The sequence below is a fragment of the Homarus americanus genome, unplaced genomic scaffold (genome assembly GCF_018991925.1).
Source record: "Homarus americanus isolate GMGI-L3 unplaced genomic scaffold, GMGI_Hamer_2.0 scaffold42643, whole genome shotgun sequence".
NCBI lineage: Eukaryota > Metazoa > Arthropoda > Malacostraca > Decapoda > Nephropidae > Homarus > Homarus americanus.
Genome location: NW_024747582.1, coordinates 2,063,295 through 2,084,940, shown reverse-complemented (window position 1 = coordinate 2,084,940; position 21,646 = coordinate 2,063,295). Strand labels below are relative to the sequence as shown.

Here is a 21,646-nt window from a genome sequence, read left to right as displayed (position 1 = left end):
ATGATGCTATTAGTATGGAATTCACGAGGGCGCTCCTCTTCTTCCTCCTCCTCCTCTTCCTCTTCCTCCCCTCCTCTTCCTCCCTCCTCTTCCTTCCTCTCCCCTCCTCCCTCCCCTCCTCCTCCTCCCCTCTTCCTCCCCCTCCTCCTCCCCCTCCCCCTCCTCCTCCTCCTCCATTACTCAACTTTAATTGTGGTTGTTTGAATTGCTTGTAAATTGTGGTTCTATAAATTACCTTTAGATTGTTGTTTTCTTAATTGATTTTCAGAGAATGTTTGTTTTTATCTGTTAATGACTTAGTAAAGCAAACAACAGGAACGAACCGTTAATAACCCAACAGTAACGATCTGTCAGCAACGGCAATATTTCACGAGGGGTGTTTACGTGTGTGGAAGATAAACAACAACAAGCAAATAACTCACGGTAATAGATTGTTTGCGTGTAAACAGGTAAACAACGGGTGAATGGGTCGGGCTAACGGCAGTGACACCGTTAACAGGTGATAATGAAGGTCGTTTATTATGGAGCCACAGTCGGGAAGGGTTCAGTGATGGACCAATAAACGCCCACAGTGACGATGTTTGTATCGTGAATACCAATCAGGGGTCGCCACGTCATCGATAGTCACCAATCAGCGGCCATTACGTCACACCTATAAACACCAGTCGTGGATTACTACGTCATTAACACCAATCACCGCTTGCTACGTCACCAACTAAGACCAATCACCAGACAAAGTTTACAGGGGGTGATTTACGGGGTTGCGAGGGGGTGATTTGGGGTGATTTAAACCATCAATTACGTGACCCTGAGTTATAGCCGCCATCATTAAGGAAGAGGTCGATTGCTAACGACCTAACTACCCCCCTCTTAACTACCTCGTTGAAAGCAAAGACTGGTGGGTTGTGGTCGTGATGCTGCCTGGCTTAATAGTGAGGAGAGAGATAAAGAGGAAGAGAGAGAGAGAAGTGGAGAGGAAGAGGAGAGAAAAGGTGAAGGAAGAAGAGAAAAGAGAGATCATGTAATTTAAATATTATGAATTTTTGTGACGTTTCATGATCAGGTCGTAAATATGAAACGTCTTGTCCCATCTTTCCCTCCTTTCCCACTCCCTCTCCCAGCCTCCTCTCCCACTTCTCCCTCCTCCATCCCTCCTCTTCCACCTCTCCCAGCCTCCTCTCCCTCCTCCCATCCTCCCTCTTCCCCTCCCAGCCTCCTCCCTACTCCCTCCCTCCCATCCCTCCTCTCCCACCTCTCCCAGCCTCCCTCTCCCTCCCCTCCCATCCCCTCCTCTTCCCACCTCTCCCAGCCTCCTCTCCTTATATATATCACTTCCTCGTTCGCCATCCATCTTCCTCTTAGCTCCTCCCCTGACCCTCCCTCCTCCCCTCCTTTCCCATGAATTCCCTCCCTACCTGTTTTACCCTCCCCGTCACTCCCTTATCTTACTCTCCTTTTCCTCCCCTAACCTCCCTATACTTTCTCTTCCCTCCTTTCCTTTTTCCTCTCCCCTCTCCCTCACCCCCTCCCTCCACCCCCCTCCCCTCTCCTCCCCTCACCTCCCCTCCCGCGTTATTATCCACGTGCTCTGTCTTCCCAGCTTCCTCATCCATCACTGTCAGCCAATCACCGGCGATGCAGCCCCCGATTCTCCAGTCGATCGACCAATCAGAGCACAGGAGCTTTCCGTCATGACGACGATGATGTTAATATCTGTTTTGCGTCATTGTTGTAATTACTTTTAAATTGGCATTGTTGTCTTACAGTGCCATATCATTGCCATTATTGTCATCATTGTCGTGTTTACAGTGCCATCAGTGCCTTGTTTAGTGCCAGCATTCCTGTTTACTCTGCCATATAGTGCTACCATTACCTTGTTTACAGTGCCATATAGTGCCAACAGTGCCTTGGTTACAGTGCCAAGGTGGGGCTTCAGTACCCTAGGTGTTGTTTTGACCGTCAGTGATTTATGGATGAAATTGAGTATGTAAATTGGGTGACGTGTTAGTATTTTGTAGGGCTGTCATGGTGTGGCCAAGGTGGTGTGGTGCTGTAATGGTGTGTGGTGGTGTGGAGTGTGGGAGTGTGGTGCTGTAATGGTGTGTGGTTGGTGTGTGGGCCATGTGTGTGTGTGTGTGTAAAAAAATCACGACAACTTGATCCCAAGCGACAGGAAGGGGAGTGAAGGGAAGGGCGGAATATAAGACGGAAGGGGAGGGATTGGACAGAAGACGGGTGGAAGGGGGCAGAGGAAAGGGAAGACGGAAAAGGACTGAGGAAGGAAGATAAGGTCAGGAAGGGGGGGATGGGGCAGAGGAAGGAATATAGTGGTTGAAAGGGGAGCGGGAAGGGGCAGAGGATGGAAGGGGCTCAGGCAAAACAAGACGTGGAGGAGAATATAAGAGGTGTTTTAGGGGAGAAAGGAGGGGTAGAGGGGGAAGGGGAAGGAGGGAGGAGGGGGGAAGGAAGACAGTGAGAGGGGATGCTGAGAGAAGGGAGAGGTGAGGGGAGAGGAAGAGAGAGAGAGACAGACATTGAAGGAAAGTGAGAGAAATCGTTCAAGGAGGGCGGCTTCCGGGAAAGGTGGGAGGGGAGAACGAGGGAGTGGAAAAGAGGGGAGAGGATTAGAAGGTTGATTACAGGGTCTGGCTACAGGGTCTGGCTACCGTCATTTTTGGTGTGGCTGTGACAGGTGGGTATTTTCGAGGAAAGGGAGGGAGGAGGAGAGGGTGGAAGGATGATAAGGGAAGGAGAGAGGAAGAAGATGAGGGAGAGGAGGTGATAAGAGAGTGGGAGGAGAAAAAGAAAAGAAGAGGGAAGGATGATAAAGGGAAGGAGAGACGGTGAGAATAGGAGAGAGAGAGAGAGCAAATGGAATGGGAGTCAAGTGAGGAAAGGAAACAAATGGAAGAGACATTACGTGTTAGATGTGTTGAAGAGACTTGAAATGGAAAGGTATTCTCGCTGTTTTTACCGACTTGATGTTCATATGTGGGAGGAGGTGGTGGAGGTGGTTGGTGGGTGGTTGAGGTTGTGGTTGAGGGGTAGTGGTTGAGGAGGGTAGTAGTGGTTGAGGGGAGGGTAGTGGTTGAGAGGGAGAGGGAGGGTAGTGGTTGAGAGGGAGGGGTAGTGGTTGAGAGGAGAGGGAGGGAGTGTGGTTGAAGGGAGGGTAGTGGTTGGGGGAGTGAGTGGTTGAGAGGAGGGAGAGGGAGGGGTAGTGGTTGAGAGGGAGATAGGGGAGGGTAGTGGTTGAGAGGAGAGAGAGAGAGGGAGGGGGGGGTAGTGGTTCATGTGGGCAGAAGTTGAAGGACATTAGGGAGGCGAGGAGTGGTGTGTGAGGCAAGAGGTTGAGAGGGGTGAGGGAGGGATAGTGGAGTGGTGGGGGACGATGAGGTGTGATTAGAGGGAATACTGAGTGTGGTGAGAGGGGTTAGTGAATGGTGAGAGGGGTTGTGAGTGGGGTGAGGGGTGAGGGTTAGTGAGTGTGGTGGGGAGGTGAGTGTGGTGAGAGGAGTGGAGTGTGGTGAGAGGAGGTGGTGAGGTGAGTGGTGAGAGGGGTTAGTGAGGTGTGGTGAGAGGGTGAGGTGGGGGGGTTAGTGAGTGTGGTGAGGAGGGGGTGAATTGGTGAGAGGGGAAGTGGGTGTGGTGAGAGGGAAGTGAGTGTGTGTGGGAGGTTGGTGAGTGTGGTGAGAGGGGGGGTGAGTGTGGTGGGGAGAGGTGAGTGTATGTCTCTTATCACCATCACTCGACCGTAATAACGTCTCACGCAACAAGATCACAAGCGGATGTGTGGTGGTAGTGGTGTGGTTGTGGTAGGGTGGTTGGTGGTTGGTAGTAGTTGTGGTAGGGTGGTGATAGTTGTGGTAGGGATAATTGGTGGTAGAGATTGGTGGTGGTGGTAATAGGGTGGTGGTGGGGTGGTGGTGGTTGTGGGGAGTGGTGGTGGTTGTGGTAGGGTGGTGGTAGTTGTGGTAGGAGTGTGGTGGTAGTTGTGGTAGAATTGGTGGTGGTTGTGGTGGGAGTGGTGGTAGTTGTGGTAGGGTGGTGGTGGTAGTTGTGGTAGGATGGTGGTGGTAGTTGTGGTAGGCACGTGTGGTGATAGTAGTGGTCGTGGGTGGCTGTTCATTTCACCACATCCCCCCCCCCATTACCTCTGGCTGTTATATTTACCTCCCTATTCATTAATTATTCACTTAAACTCTATAATTTCCTCATTTAAGATAACTATAATCATCTATTATACCTGAGGTTATAATTCTTAGTCATATTTGTATAATTTCAGGTTAAAAAATTATATATTAACTTCCTTACCTGAGAAAAATAAATAAATAAATAAATAACATGAATTGGTAACTCAAATCCCCTATGTTGCCATATACGTGTCATTGAATTACACCTATATAGCTGTAGTGTTGATGTTTTATCAGTTAAAAAAATTAAAATGTGGTTTTATTTAGCTTAATTAAACCAGTAGGGTGTCTTTGTAGGGGGTGGTTTATCGTTTTAACCCCCTTAATATGAACCTCCTTACGCCCTTAAACCACCTCTCCCTTTCCTGTGTGGCTATCGGGGTTGAGGGTGTGGAAGCAGTGTTGCCATCAGCTGTTCGGTGTGATGGCTCAGTTGATAGGAGGAGGCAGCCAGTGGTGGAATTTCATCTCGATGTTTAGTATCCGGCTTACATCATGGCTCTCTCTCTCTCTCTCTCTCTCTCTCTCTCTCTCTCTCTCTCTCTCTCTCTCTCTCTCTCTCTCTTTTTTTTTTTTTTTTTTTTTTTCTCCTCTCTCTCTCTCTCTCTCTCTCTCTACATAGGCACTGTCTGCTGATGCCAATTGGATAGTGTCTAGGTTCGGTTAAGTTATGTTAAGACGCTGTTCAGGGCTGTTTTAAGACGCTGTTCAGGGCTGGTTTAAGGGTGTTTATAAGTGCCGTTCTTCCTCACGTTCTTCTGCTTGTGTTGTGCGTCCTCACTAAAGAACGGCTTGAGTTGATTTTTCCGTATTTACGTTTAAGACATGATGCCCTATCTCAGGTCCTGTAGCAGGTGTTAGATGACCTGAAGCTTAGCCCCAGAAGCTTATTTCAGCTTATTAATCACCCTAATGCTAACTAACCTAACCTTATCAAACCTAACCTAACCTAAGTTAATCTAACCTAACCTCCTTTCACCCTATTCCCTCATTCCTATCCTTCACCCCACCCCCAGGTCAGGGCTTGATGACGTAATGTAGGAGAGAGAGAGAGAGATCTGTATCACGTGGTTTGTGTGTTACGTAATGAGGCTTCGTAGGTCCCTGATTGGTCAATATTTTGTGACGGTCCCTGATTGGTCGAGGTTTTCGTGATATGGCATTGTTTACACCTGCTGATGATACAGTGTTATCGTCTGGAAGAGTTGTGAAGTTGTTTATGTTGTTTACCTGAAGATTAGACAACCCAGTTTATGTCACCTGATAATTAACCTCTCTCTCTCTCTCTCTTTCTCTCTCTCTTCTCTTCCCCCCCCCCCCTCTTACCCTATTCTCCACATTCTCTCACACGCACTCACGCCCCCACACACCTCCCCCCACACACTCCCCACAGTGTGGTCTGGTCTCCCAACTGTTACTGTGAGATAGTGTTATCTTGTCCCCCCTCTCCCCTCTCCCTCCCTCTCCCCCTCTCCTCTCCCCTCTCCCTCTCCCCCCTCTCCCCTCTCCCCTCCCTCTCCCTCCTTTCTACCACACCCCTAAACCACTCACCCACACACACTACCACCACTCACCACCACTATCACCCTTCACCACACCACACCACCATCAACACCACCACTCACCACCACCACCACCACCACCACACCACCACACTCCACTACCACCACCACCATCACCACCACACTATCAACACCACACCATTACCACTCCACATCATCACCACCACCACCACTACTACCACCACCACTCACTACCACCACCCTCACCCACACTACACCATTACCACCACTCACCATCACCACCACACTCACTACCACCACCACTCCACACACTATACCCACACACTACACCATACCACCACTCACCATCACTCATCACCACCACCACCACTCCTACCACCACTATACACCATTACACTCACCATCACACTCACTACCACCACCACCACCATATACATCGTTCACCACACCCATCACCATCAGTCACCATCATCTAGCCTTAATCACCACACAGACTTTTGATAATTGTAAAGAAATTATTATTTATTATTAATTTATTTGTTTGCTGTTGTTGTTGTTGTGTATTGTGTTACCTTAAGTTAATGATAAGTAATACAAAGTAAATCATGTGTGTGTTTATGTCTGTCTGTATATGTATGTGTTGTTTTATACACAATCCTAATACATACATACATACATACATACATACATACATACATACATACATACATCTCTTCAATTAATTTAACATGTGAAATAATTAGTAAAAACCTAATAAGTTACCTGTTAATTAATAATATGTCTGTTTTCTTCCCCAGGTACGTGTGTGTCCTGAAGTAACCTGTGTGTAAGTAATGACCAGTGTCCGTATGTCTGTGTGTAAGTAATGACCAGTGTCCGTATGTCTGTGTGTAAGTAATGACCAGTGTCCGTATGTCTGTGTGTAAGTAATGACCGTGTCCGTATGTCTGTGTGTAAGTAATGACCAGTGTCCGTATGTCTGTGTGTAAGTAATGACCAGTGTCCGTATGTCTGTGTGTAAGTAATGACCAGTGTCCGTATGTTGTGTGTAGTAATGAATGTCCTGTTGTGAATGGTGTCCGTGTCTGTGTGTAAGTAATGACCAGTGTCCGTATGTCTGTGTGTAAGAGACCAGTGTCTGTATGTCTGTGTGTAAGTATGACCAGTCTGTATGTCTGTGTGTAGAGTGTCGTATGTCTGTGTGTAAGTATGACCAGTGTCCGTATGTCTGTGTAGTAATGACCGGTGTCCGTATGTCTGTGTGTAAGTAATGACCGGTGTCCGTATGTCTGTGTAAGTAATGACCAGTGTCCGTATGTCTGTGTGTAAGTAATGACCAGTGTCTGTATGTCTGTGTGTAAGTAATGACCAGTGTCCGTATGTCTGTGTGTAAGTAATGACCAGTGTCTGTATGTCTGTGTGTAAGTAATGACCAGTGTCTGTATGTCTGTGTGTAAGTAATGACCAGTGTCTGTATGTCTGTGTGTAAGTAATGACCAGTGTCTGTATGTCTGTGTAATGACCATGTCGTGTGTAAGTAATGACCAGTGTCCGTATGTCTGTGTGTAAGTAATGACCAGTGTCCGTATGTCTGTGTGTAAGTAATGACCAGTGTCCGTATGTCTGTGTAAGTAATGACCAGTCCGTATGTCTGTGTGTAAGTAATGACCAGTGTCCATATGTCTGTGTGTAAGTAATGACCAGTGTCCGTATGTCTGTGTGTAAGTAATGACCAGTGTCCGTATGTCTGTGTGTAAGTAATGACCAGTGTCTGTATGTCTGTGTGTAAGTAATGACCAGTGTCCGTATGTCTGTGTGTAAGTAATGACCAGTGTCCGTATGTCTGTGTGTAAGTAATGACCAGTGTCCGTATGTCTGTGTGTAAGTAATGACCAGTGTCCGTATGTCGTGTGTAATGACCAGTGTCCATATGTCTGTGTGTAAGTAATGACAGTGTCCGTATGTCTGTGTGTAAGTAATGACCAGTGTCCGTATGTTGTGTAAGTAATGACCAGTGTCTGTATGTCTGTGTGGAATGACCAGTGTCTGTATGTCTGTGTGTAAGTAATGACCAGTGTCCGTATGTTGTGTAAGTATGACCAGTGTCTGTATGTTGTGTAGTAAACGTGTCTGTATGTTCTGTGTAAGTAATGACCAGTGTCCGTATGTCTGTGTGTAAGTAATGACCAGTGTCTGTATGTCTGTGTGTGTAAGACCAGTGTCTGTATGTCTGTGTGTAAGTAATGACCAGTGTCTGTATGTCTGTGTGTAAGTAATGACCAGTGTCCGTATGTCTGTGTGTGATGACCAGTGTCTGTATGTCTGTGTGTAATACCAGTGTCTGTATGTCTGTGTGTAAGTAATGACCAGTGTCGTATGTCTGTGTGTAAGTAATGACCAGTGTCTGTATGTGTGTGTGTAAGTAATGACCAGTGTCTGTATGTCTCTGTGTAAGTAATGACTAGTGTCCGTATGTCTGTGTGTAAGTAATGACCAGTGTCCGTATGTCTGTGTGTAAGTAATGACCAGTGTCCTATGTCTGTGTAAGTAATGACCAGTGTCCGTATGTCTGTGTGTAAGTAATGACCAGTGTCCTTGTCTGTGTGTAAGTGACCAGTGTCTGTATGTCTGTGTGTAAGTAATGACCGGTGTCCGTATGTCTGTGTGTAAGTAATGACCAGTGTCCGTATGTCTGTGTGTAAGTAATGTTTTAAGTAAATTGGGTCACTTAAGTATAAATTTGTTAAGTAAATTTTTTTAGTTGTTTAATTAATTTTTTGGGGATCTATTTTTTTTATGTGTGTTTTTGTTTGTTTGTTTGTCCTGTGTTTTTTCTTTTTCTTTCGTTTTCCTCTTTCCTTTATTCCCTCCCTCCCTCCTTCCCTCCCCTCTCCTCCTCCCCCTCCCTCCCTCCCTCCTTCCCCTCCTCCCTCCCTCCTTCCCCTCCTCCTCCTCCTTCCCCCTCCCTCCCTCCCTGGTTTGGGGAGGAAGTATAGTTGAAGTGAGAGAGGTGAGGTGTGGTATGGTTGAGTAGCGAGGTAGTGGATGAGTAGCAGGCAGTGGGTGAATGGCCGAGGCAGTGGGTGAATGGCGAGGCAGTGAATGGCGAGGCAGTGGATGAATGGCGAGGCAGTGGGTGAATGGCGAGGCAGTGGGTGAATGGCGAGGCAGTGGGTGAATGGCGAGGGCAGTGGATGAAATGGCAGGCAGTGGATGAGTAGCGAGACAGTGGATGAGTAGCGAGACAGTGGATGAGTGAGGCAGTGGATGAATAGCGGTGGATGGTAGGCAGTGGATGAGGTTGGTTTTGCTATCAAATTATAAGGTGTAGTCAATGAGCCGTGCCTGCTGCCTGAGAGAGAGAGAGAGAGAGAGAGAGAGAGAGAGAGAGGGCATTTCTCACCTGTTGGCTCTCGACTTGGCACTTCACCATAACAAAAACCCCATGGCACTGTAAATACCAACACACACACACACACACACACACACACACACACACACACACACACACACACACACACAGACAGACAGACACCTGAACACAGACAACTACTTTAAATCGTTGTTGCAGATGATAAAGAATAATGAATAACTAGGGATGAATAACAGTGAATAATCGGTTAATATATCAAACTGATGTAGTTGGAACTCGCCCTAATGTTGTGGGGGAGGGAGTGAGAGGGGTGGAGGGCAGGGGAGGTGGGTGGTGGGGAGGGGGGTGAGGAGGGGGTGTGGAAGGAGGTGGAAGAGAGGAGGAGGAGGAGGGAGAGAAATGAGAAGGGAGAAAGGGGGTGGACGGAGGAAGGGAAAGGAAGAGGTATGGAAGGGAGGGAAAAGTGTGGAAAGGAGGAAGAGGAAGAGATGGTGAAGAATATATATATTTTGACTCTATAATCAGGGCATAATAGTGCTATGCCCCCAACCTCTATATAAGGTGGTCATAAGGCATAAACTTTGTCTAATTTATTTATTTTTTTTTGTGGGGGGGGTCCTGGTCTGAGGCATTTAGGTGCTATGCCACTATCCCTTTAAGGTTGACGTCGCTGTGTTATAATGCTTGTGTTTTAAACCTTATGTGGGATTTTGTTGACTTTCTGTGTGTGTGTTGCCTCGGGGTATGACAATGCTATACTATGGTTGTATGTCTGTAGGGGTGAGAGTCTTATTGGTTGATGATTGTTTTATGGGCTTTAAAGGGGTGTTTTCTCTCCTCTCCTTTCCTCCCCTCCTCCCCCCTCCTTCCTCCCCCACACCCCCTTCCCTCCCCCTTATCTATTTTGTATTTACGAGAGAGGGAGTTTGTGCAAGGGGGTAGGGGAAGGGGAAGGGGAAGGGGTAGGGGAAGGGGAGAGTCTTTTCCATACTGATGAGGTAAGTATCTGGGAGGGGAGGGGAAGACAGTGTTATGTGGTGGGTTGTCGATAAGGGCGTCCGTCACATACCCCTTACGTGGTTTAGTCGACCATATGATATTTTTTTTTTGGGGGGGGGGGTCGTTGTTTGGCTCTATCTTGCTCCCAGAATTATTATTTGTAGCGTTAAGCCAATATGATCTCTAAAGTTGTTCACTCCATTACTTCAACGTGGGATTATAGACCTTATGGGAGTTATCGCCGTTTGTCACTTTCTTGCTCCACGAGAAAAAAATCTTGGGGGCAGGATAGTGTTAAGTGATGATGTGTGTACGTAAGGGCGTTTATTCTATAGATTTATTAGATGTTTCCGGTAGACGTAAATATCCCGAGAATAAATAAGATGTTTTGGAGCAAGACAGTGTTAAGTGATGGTGATGAACGTAAGGCTGTTTATCCTATACATAAATCATCAATGAATCAACCATATGGAATTTACAGCCTTTTTGGGTTATATATCTTGAGAAATAACGCGTTCGGGGCAAGAGAGTGCTATAGGGAGGGATGTCGTTAAGGTCGAGTGTACTAAATCATACGGGGGAGTGTATTGTACCCGTGTGAAAATGAACTCGGGTCAAGAAAGTGCTTTGGAATATGTTTTGTGGTGTACACGTGAGAACTATGGACACACACACTCTCTCTCTCTCTCTCTCTCTCTCTCTCTCTCTCTCTCTCTCTCTCTCTCTCTCTCTCTCTCTCTCAATCACCCTATCCTAACCTAAACCCTAACCTTAAGTTGGGGAGGAAGGGGGCAAGGTAAGGGGGTGAGAGGGGAGGGAGGGAAGGAAGGAAGGAGGGGAGAGAGAGAGAGAGGGGGGGGGGTACTTGCGTATGTCACTGTCTTGCCCCTGAGAAGAATGATGATAGAACGACAGTCAAGAATACATGGTTAGGTTAGGTTAGGTTTTCCTGGTAATTGGTGTCTGAAGTAATGATTTTTTTCTTATCTTTATTTTCATTCTTTTTTTCCTTTCGTTTTTCTTTCTTTTTCTCTGTTTTCTTTCGTGTATTTTCTTTCTATTTTCCCCAGCGATTTTTTTATACATATTTATTTTATTTATTTTTCTATTTTTTTTCTTCATCTCATTTCTGGTTTTTTTATGTATGTGTGTATGTATGTATGTTGTATGTATGTATGTATGTTGTATGTATGTATGTATGTATGTATGTTGTATGTATGTATGTATGTATGTATGTAGACAGACACCATGTGTATATGTGTGTAAATAGGCATATATAGATAGTGCGTAGTGGAAATAACTGCGTGCGTGAAGTGAGAAATAACTGCGTGTGTGTGCAGAAGTAACTGCGTGTGTGGTGAGTAACTGCGTGCGTGTGTGAGTAACTGCGTGCGTGTGGTAACTGCGTGCGTGGAGAGTGAGTAACTGCGTGCGTGTGTGAGTAACTGCGTGCGTGAGTGAGTAACTGCGTGCGTGAGTGAGTAACTGCGTGCGCGAGTGAGTAACTGCGTGTGTGTGTGAGTAACTGCGTGTGTGTGTGAGTAACTGCGTGCGTGTGTGAGTAACTGCGTGCGTGTGTGAGTAACTGCGTGCGCGTGTGTGAAGTAACTGCGTGTGTGCATGTGTGTATAAAACTACATTTTTATAAATCTAGACGCAACTTTTTAATAGGTACGTAAAAGTTTAAAACGAATCATAAAACTTTGATTCGTATTCAAGACTGATAGTGAGTGGTTTAGTTGTTAATAATGTTAGATAAATGTTAATAATGTTAGATAAATGTTAATAATGTAGGTAGAATGTTAATAATGTTAGATAAATGTTAATAATGTTAGATAAATGTTAATAATGTTAGATAAATGTTAATAATGTAGGTAGAATGTTAATAATGTTAGATAAATGTTAATAATGTAGGTAGAATGTTAATAATGTTAGATAAATGTTAATAATGTTAGATAAATGTTAATAATGTAGGTAGAATGTTAATAATGTTAGATAAATGTTAATAATGTTAGATAAATGTTAATAATGTAGGTAGAATGTTAATAATGTTAGAAAATGTTAATATCAGGTGGATTGACCTTGGTGTGACCCCGGGCCTGACTTGTTCTATTAGGGGTTAAATGGAAGCTGACCCCTCCCCTTATATACTCACCCCCCTTACACCCTTTATACACCCTTACACCCTCCCTTCTCACCCTAATAGTTTTCTTTCCTCCCCCCTTACTCTCTCTCTCTCTCCCTTACTGCCATGTTTATTCTCCCCTCCTTACCTCTCCCCTCCTCCTCCCCCCTCCTCCTCCTCCCCATCCACCCCCACCACTCTCCTCCTCCTCCCCCTCTCTCTCCCTCCTCCCCATCACCCCCACCACTCTCCCTCCTCCTCCCCATCACCCCCCACTCTCCCTCCTCCTCCCCATCACCCCCCACCACTCTCCCTCCTCCTCCCCATCACCCCCACCACTCTCCCCTCCTCCTCCTCCCCTCTCTCCCCCTCCTCCCTTCTCCCCACATCTTCCACCCCATTCAACCACCCCAAACTCCATAACCTCCCCTCTCTCCCACTCAGCACCATTCTCTCCCTCTGTCTCCTCCCACACCGTACCCCATCCCCTCTCTTCACCATTACCCCCCTCTCCCTCCCCTCCACACCATCCTCTTCTCCTTCGTCTTCCTCTCCCACCTCTCCCACTCCATAATTTATGATGTGATGTATTGGGCTCTCTCTCTCTCTCTCTCTCTCTCTCTCTCTCTCTCTCTCTCTCTCTCTCTCTCTCTCTCTCTCTCTCTCTCTCTCTCTCTCTCTCTCATAATAGACCTCGTTAATACAACACCATAACATGACAAACCTCGTTATTACAACATGGTAACCCCCCCCAATAGCCATTACTGTACACTCCGGAAACTTAACACACCCAGGTACAGGTATTTACAATCACCCAATGGGAGGTGAGCTTTAAACCGGCAACCAATCAATACCAACCCTTTATATCGCCCGGGAAAATGTTGTCAACTGGTGGTCAAGCAATTTTATTTTTTTATTTTTTTATTTTACTATAAACCGGAATTAACATGACACTCGGATTTTGACCAGATTTCTTTTTACCATAACCCGGATTTATTGACTTTACACTGAGGATTTCTCTGTATTGTAACCCGGATTTTACTTTACACTCAGATTTTCACCGGAATTATAAAAACAAAAACAAAAACAATTAAAAAAACAAAAACAAACAAACAACAACAATAATAAGACTCATAAGCAAAAATACCATCGCCAGCGCGGGCATTCACCACCGCCTGGCTTTCCTCAGCCCTATAATGAAGCACTTGTACCACTCAACGATCACTCGCCCCCTTCAACTAGTTCAGAGTTGTGTTGCCAAGGGGGTAAAATATTGTCAACTTAAGCTGGATTTATGATTGATACTGTTTTAAGCTTTGTCTATTAAGCCTTTTAAGTTTTATTTGTTAGAGAGATTCTGGTTGGGATTAAGCTCTCTCTCTCTCTCTCTCTCTCTCTCTCATATACAAACACACCAGATACGACAATAAATGCTTAAAGCGCGCGCACACACACACACACACACACACACACACACACACACACACACACACACACACATACACGGTGCAGTTAAGTATACGTAAATTCATACACATACACATGGTCTTAGTAGTTGAAATTATACACATCTTCGTATGAATCATTTATACATGGTGAGGCGGGCTGGTGTGTGTGTGTGTGTGTGTGTGTGTGTGTGTGTGTGTGTGTGCACCAATAGTCTCCCTTCCCTTTCCCCTTCCATATTTTACCTCCCTTTCCTCCACCATAACCCTCCTCCCTCCTCCTTACCCTCCCTTCCCAACCAACCCTACTCCCTCCCCCTCCATAATTCTCTCCCACCCTTCCCAACCATCTCCTTAATCTTCATCTCTCTCCCTTCCTCTCTCCTCCTCCCTCCCCCTCCTTTCCTAAGCCTCCCCTTACCATTCCCTCTCTCTTCCTCCTCCTGCTTACCTCCTTACCTCCCATTTCAACCACCCCTTCCCTCTCCCTTCTCCTCCTTACTCTCCCCCATTTCTCTCCTCCCCTACCCCCTTCCCCTCTCTCCCCCTCTCTACCCCCTTCCCCTCCTCCCCCCTTCCCCTCCCTACCCCTCCCCTACCCCTTCCCCTCCCTACCCCTCCCTACCCCTCCCCTACCCCCTTCCCCCTCTCCCCTTCCCCTACCCCTCCCCTCCTACCCCTCCCAAAGAGGCCAATTACCAGTAAGCTAGACAAGACAAGTTATTAGATAAATCAGAGAGAGGACCAAGCACCAGCAGAGTTGAGGACACAGCAGAGTCTGTCTGTCTGCCATGGTGTCTACTGGGAGGCTCACCACAGGGGTAGCAGTAGGCCAGGAGTTCATTAGGGCTCTGGGAGCTTTGATGCCCCTCCTCCTCCTCCCCTCCCGCCAGATCAAGTGTAGGTCATGGGTGATTTATCTGTGATGGTGAGGGGGTGGGGGGTGTAGAGGGGAGGGGGTGGGGAGGTGTAGAGGGGAGGGGGGTGGTGTAGTCTGTGTGTTGTGGGGGAGGTGGGTAGGGGAGGGGGAGGAAGAAATAGAAGAGGATAGACGAATGATGGAATGAAAGAAGGAAGAAATAAAGAAAATAATGAAAGAAGAGCAAGAGAGAGAGAGATAAATATATATATAGAGAAACATGGAAAGAGAGAGAGAGAGAGAGAGAGAGAGAGAGAGAGAGAGAGAGAGAGAGAGAGCGTGTAATAGTCTTGTAGCATAACTAGCTGGTTGGAATTGTGGTTATGCAAGTTGGAATATCGATGGTGGTTTTTAGTGGTGGTGGTTATAATGTATCAAGTATCCCTGGAATTGTGGTTATGGTGGTTACTGGCTAATAGTGGTAGTCATAGTGTAACATAACTTGAAATTGTGGTTATCTAAGTTTGAAATAGCGATGGTGGTGGCGTAAGTGTATCATGCACCCTGGAATTGTGGCTATGGTGGTTGCATGGGTAATGGTGGTTGAGAGCGTAATGGTGGTAGCTACGTGTGGTGGTTACGGTTGAGTATCCCTTGTGGTTGTGTGGTTGGGATGATTGGGTGTGTGGTTGGTGTGGTTACGTCAACATGAGAATAGGTTAAGTGTGTGGTAATGAGAGATTGGCGGAAATGGAGGAAGGAGGGAAGGAGGGATGGTGGAACGGGAGGGAGGAAGGAAGGGAGACAGGGGAAGAGAGAGAGAGAGGATGGGAAGAGGGAGGGAAGGAGGAGGGAAGAGGGGGTGGGGACATCTTAACTCCATACAAGGTGTCAGTAGATTCCCCCCCTGCTTGTTGTGACGAGACATGACTGTGACAGGCGTGACCTTTCTGCGTGGCGATGGTAGCATGCAGACGTGACGGTGTGTGTAGGTCTCTCTCTCTCTCTCTCTCTCTCTCTCTCTCTCTCTCTCTCTCTCTCTCTCTCTCTCTCTCTCTCTCTCTCTCTCTCTCTCTCTCCCTCGTCGCCTCCCTCCTCTTCCGGCCGCTGTTCGTCCTCTATTTCCTCTTCCCTCCCCTTCCTTTTCCCTTCCATCCATCTCCTCTTCCCCCTCCTTTCCTTGTCTTCTCTCCTCCCTCTTTTCCTTCCTTATCTTGCTCCCTGCTCTCCTATTTCTTCTCCTTCCTTCCTCTCTCTCTCCTTAATTCTTTCTCCTCCCTTCTCATTCTCTCCTAACAAATTTTTTTCCTTCACCTTCCACACCTCCCTCACCTCCACCCTCCCTCCCCACCCTCCACCCTCCCTCACCCTCCCCTCACCCCTTCACCTCCTCCCCACCCTCCCCTCACCTCCCCTCTAGGTACAGACGCGGACAAGTGGCAGCCCCTCCTCCTGTGAATCCCACTCTCTCTCCCTTTCTTCTCTCTCCCTCTTCCTCCTCTTCCCTTACTTCTCTTATCGTCTTCCTGTCTCCTATCTCCTTTCTCTCTCCCACCTTCTCTCCCTACCTTCTCTCCCTACCTCCTCCCCTGCCTCCTCTCCCCTCCTCTCCCCAGCCACCTACTCTCCTCCTGGTCAACACACTACCTTGGTATATCTTATGTGTTGTGTGTGTGTGTGTGTGTGTGTGTGTGTGTGTGTGTGTGCCGGTACTAACAAAGATCATTTCTCTCTCAACAGTTTGACGGCACCCGGGATATACTAGTGGAACCGGAACTCCTACGAAGATGTTCTACTGGAACTGGCCCCGAGTACCGTTGGAGGATTTGGAATGAGGATGGAAAGGAGGTGCTTATTAGCTCTAGTCAACCCATCCTTAACTCTCCCACTTTACTCCTTCATCCTATCTATGACCTATCCTTCTGGAAGATACATGAGGGTGGTCAGGATGCTAATATATCCTCAGAATTTCTTCCTGAAAGTGTCCTTCAGGATGGGGTGTACACAGCACAGCTCACTATTAAGGAACGGGATACTATTGTCGAGGCCTCCTTCAACACCACCTTCGGTCTTGTGGCTATCCGTCTCAAGTAGGTCCTTCCCTTCTGCTGTAGTTATATTCCCCTTCAGGAGGTCAGGTCAGGTTAGGTTAGGTCGGGTCAGGTCAGGTCAGGTTAGGTTAGGTGTTATATTAGTTTTAACATGTTATAATAATGAAGAATATCACGTTAATTGTATATAAGTGAAGATTTAACAGGAATTGTGAGATAACATGTGTGTCTGTACAGGGTGGTGTTCATAGACGGGACGGAGAGGGAGGTAGACGGCCAGACGAACATCACACTCAGGGTTGAAGTAACAACTCCTACACCCAACTACACCCTCAAGTGGGATTGTCAACCCGTGGGACACCCTGACCATTCCTGCTTCTCTCACCCTGACCCCTGGGACTCCTTCACCGCCTCCACCCGCGTCGTTGATGGGTTCTTCTCGCATCTCTACCACATGTGGGATAATCTGCATAATAGGACCTCTCACTATCCTACTACTACCACAGGAGCACCTTCAGGAGTTAACACCACTAGCTATCACCTAAAGGAGGATGTGGATGGATCTTCTACCCCTTCAGGACATACCATACCCTCCTTCAGTACCTCACAGAAGGGACCAGCCTACTCGATATGGTCTCATCCTCATATAACCCCATCAGGAGTCACCCCACCCTCCTTCAGTAGCTCGCAGGAGGGGGTGAGGCTAAGCCAACTCGACAAGAAGTTCGTGGAGACCATCAGCATCCCCGTCTCGTCTCTGAGGGCGCCGACGGAGAGGTTCCTGTTCAAGGTCTCCTGCCATCACCACCGCATGACGTCAACTGACCAACAGATGGTTGCTGTAAAGACACCCAGAGATGAGTAAGTACTTGGTGGTGGGGGGGGGGGGTAATTAAGTCACCTGGATCACCTGAATATTAATCATCCTCTGTTTATCTCACCTGAAGATTAGACACCCTAGTTTTAACCTGATCTAATATTTTGTCAAATGTGGTCAAAGTTAACCTAACCTAATCCAATCAAACTTAATCTTTAACTTAATTTAATCAAACTTAATCTAACCCTATCCTACCCTATCCTACCCTACCCTACCCTACCCTACCCTGCCTACCCCTACCCTACCCTACTCTACACCCCACCCCCCTTCCTTCCTTCCCTACCCTTCCCTTCCTTCCCTACCTCCTCTACCCTACCCCTACCCTACCCTACTCTACCTACCTTACCTTCCTTCCACCCTACCCTTCCCTACCCTTCCCTTCCCTACCCTACCCCTACCCTACCTACCCTACCCTTCCCTCTTCCCTTCCTACCTACCTACCTACCCTACCCTACCCTACCCTACCCTGCCCCTACCCCCCTACTACCCTACTCTACCCCACCCCACCTTCCCTTCCCTTCCCTACCCTTCCTTCCTTCCCCTACCCTTCCCTACCCCTACCTACCCTACCCTACCCTACTCTCCCTGCCTTACCATTCCCTTCCCATCCCTACCTTCCCTACCCCTTCCCTTCCCTTCCCTACCCTACCTTCCACCCTTCCTTCCCTACCCCTACCCTACCCTACCCTACTCTACCCTACCTTACCCTACCCTTCCCCGCCCTACCCTACCCTACCCCTACCTACTCCCTTCCCCCCCCTTCCTACCCACCCTACCCTCCCTCTCTGCCCTACCTTCCCTTCCTTCCCATCCCTACCCTACCCTACCCTACCTTCCTTCCCCTTCCTTCCCTGCCCTGCCCTGCCCTGCCTACCCTACCCCTCCCCTGCCCCTACCCCTGCTCTACCCCACCCCACCCTTCCTTTCCCTACCCTGCTCCTCTCCCCTCTCTCTACCCCTCTATACCATCCCCTTCCATCCCTACCCTTCCCTCTCCTTCCTTTCTTCCCTCTCCCTTCCTTCCTTCCCTGTTTCCCTTCCCTCTCTCCTACCCTCTGCCTCTCCCTCTACTCTGCCCTGCCTTCTTTCATTCCCGTCCTCTTTCCTGCCTACCCTACCCTCATACCCTTCGTTCCTTCCTTCCCTTCCTATCCTACCCTACCCTCTGCCCTCCCTGCCCTACCCCTACCTACCCTACCCTGCCCTATCCTTGCCCCCATTCCCTTCCCTTCCTGCCTTCGTTCCTTCCCTTGCTTCTTCCCTACCCTGCCCTTCCCTGCCTCTCCCTCCCTACCCTTCCTTCCCATCCCTACCCTTCCCTACCCTTCCTTCCTTCCTTCCCTCCCTACCCTACCCACTGCCCTTCCCTACCCTACCCTACCTACCCTCTCTGCCCCCACCCTTCTCCTTCCCTTCCCTACCCTACCCCTCACCCTACCCTACCCTACCCCTCTCTACCCCCACCCTTCCTTCCTTCCCTACTCCCTACCCTGCCCTACCCTCTCCTACCTACTCTGCCCCTTCCCTTCCCTCCCCTCTCCCTACCCTACCCTACCCTTCCCTTCCTTCCCTTCCCTACCCTGCCTACCCTACCCTACCCTGCCCTACTACCTACCCTACCCTTCCTTTCTTCCTTCCTCCCTCTCCCTACCCTACCCTACCTACCCTACCCTACCCTGCCTACCCTACCCTACCCTGCCTACCCTACCCCACCCTTCCCTACCCTACCCTACCTCCCTTCCCTTCCCTATCCTACCCTACCCTATCTATCTACCCTACCCTACCCTACCCTCTCTACCCCACCCTTCCCTTCCCTACCCTACCCTTCCTTCCCTTCCCTTCCCTACCCTACCCTATCTATCCTACCCTACCTACCCCTTCCCTACCCTACTTCTACCCCACCCTTCCCTTCCCTCCCTATCCCTACCCTTCCTTCCTTCCCTACCCTACCCTACCCCTACCCTACCCTACCCTCTCTACCCACCCTTCCTTCCTACCCTACCCTACCCTACCCTACCCTTCCCTTCCCTTCCCTTCCCTCCCCCTACCCTACCCTACTCTACTACCCTACCCTACCCTTCCTTCCTTCCCTTCCTTCCCTACCCCTCTCCCTCTCCCTACCCTCTCCCTACCCTACCCTGCCCTTCCCTTCTACCCTACCCTACTCACCCTACCCCTCTCTGCCCCACCCCTTCCCTACCCTACCCTACCTTCCTTCCCTTCCCTATCCTACTACCTATCCTATCCTACCCTACCCTACCCTACCCTACTCTACCCCACCTTCCCTCCTACCCTACCCCTACCCTTCCCCTTCCCTTCCCTACCCTACCCTGTCCTATCCTACTTCCTACCCTACCTCTACCCCTACTCTACCCCACCTTCCCTTCCCTTCCCTTCCCTACCCTTCCTTCCCTACCCTACCCTTCCCTACCCTACCCTTCCTTCCTTCCTTCCTTCCTTCCTTCCTACCCTTCCCTTCCCTACCCTACCCTTCCCTACCCTACCCTACCCTTCCCTTCCTTCCCTTCCTTCCTTCCACCTTCCCCTACCCTACCCTACCCTACCTCTCCCCTACTGCCCTCACCCTACCCTACCCTACCCTACTCTACCCCACCCTTCCCTTCCTTCCCTTCTGCCTTCCCTACCCTTCCTACCCTACCCTTCCTTCCCTTCCTTCCCTTCCCTTCCTTCCCTACCTTCCCTTCCTACCCTACCCTCCCTCTCCCTACCCTACCCTACCCTTCCCTTCCCTACCTCTCCTTCCCTACCCTTCCCTACCCTACCCTTCCCTACCCCTACCCTGCTATCCTACCCTACCTTCCCGATCCCCCAGGTAATCTTAGGGGTGTCTATTCTTCAGGTGATCATTAATTTGCTTCAATGTTGAATGGGGTTTATATTGTACTGTATGTTATGGTAAATGTTAATGTTGGTGGGTGAATGTTATAGCTAGGGCTTCGTAACTAAGGAAGGCTTCGTGGCTAGGGAGGGCAATAAGGGAAGGCTTCGTGGCTAAAGGAAGGCTTCGTGGCTAAGGGGAAGGCTTCGTCAACTGGGGGAGGCTTCGTGTGGGGGAAGCATAAGTGGCTAAAGGAGGGCTTAGTGGCTAAGGGGAGGCTTCGTCGCAGGAAGGCTATGGCTAAGGGAAGGCTTCGTGGCTAAGGAAGGCTTCGTGGCTAAGGGAAGGCTTCGTGGCTAGGGGAGGCTTCGTGTGAGGGAAGGCTTCGTGGCAAGAAGCAGGTGGCTAGGGGAAGGCTTCGTGGCTAGGGAATGCTTCGTGGCTGGGGAGGCTTCGTGGCTGGGGAGGCTTCGTGTGAGGGAAGCTTCGTGGCTAGGGAGGAAGCTTCGTGGCTGGGGAGGCTTCAAGTGGCTAAGGGGAGGCTCGTGTATTAGCTAAGGGAGGCTTTGTGGCTAAGGAGGCTTCGTGGTTGGGGAAGGCTTCGTGTGGGGAGGAGGCTATTGGCTAGGGAGGCACAGTGCTGGGGAGGCTTCGTGGCTGGGGAGGCTGGGTGGCTGGGGAGGCTTCGTAGCAAAGGGAAGCACAGTGTAAGGGAGGAGCTGTGGCTGGGAGGAAGCCAGTGTGGCTAGGGAGGCACGTGGCTGGGGAGGGAGGCTAGTGGCTAGGGGGAGGAGGCACATGGCTAAGGGAGGCTGCGTGGCTAAGGGGAGGAAGCTAGTGGCTGGGGAGGCACAGTGGCTAAGGGAAGGCTTCGTGGCTAAAGGAGGCTTCGTGGCTAAGGGAAGGCTTCAGGTAGCTGGGGAGGCTTCGTGGCTAAGGGAGGCTGTTAGCAGGGGAGGCTTCGTGGCTGGGGAAGCTGGTAGCTAGGGGAATGCTTCGTGGCTAAGGAAGCTCGTGGCTGGGGAGGAAGCTGGTGGCTGGGAGGCTGGAAGTGGCTGGGAGGCTTCGTGGCTGGGGAGGCTTCGTGGGCAGGGGAGGCTTCGTGGCTGGGGAATGGCTTCGTGGCTGGGGGGAGGACTGCGTGTGGCTGGGGGAAGGCTGAGGTGGCTAGGGAAGCTTCGTGGCTGGGGGAGGCTTCGTGGCTAGGGGAGGCTTCATCTGAGGGAGGCTTCCAGACAGAGGCTTCATAACGTGGTGTGTGTGTGTGTGTGTGTGTGTGGAATGGTGTTGGACTGGAAGAGTAATGGAGGCGGACAGTGGAAAGAATGAACCTATTTACTCACCAGGCCGACAAGGAGGAAACTA

The 21,646-nt window shown here is 49.2% G+C and overlaps 1 protein-coding gene across 1 annotated transcript in view; it reads left to right on the top strand.

The window, feature by feature from the left end:
* LOC121879726 overlaps positions 1-21,646 on the top strand; it is a 90,373-nt gene that overhangs the window by 15,329 nt on the left and 53,398 nt on the right. Inside the window, exons 3-4 of the mRNA XM_042386491.1 lie at positions 16,255-16,604; positions 16,803-17,426. Of these exons, the coding sequence (XP_042242425.1) occupies positions 16,255-16,604; positions 16,803-17,426 (974 nt within the window). The remainder of the gene's footprint in view (positions 1-16,254; positions 16,605-16,802; positions 17,427-21,646) is intronic.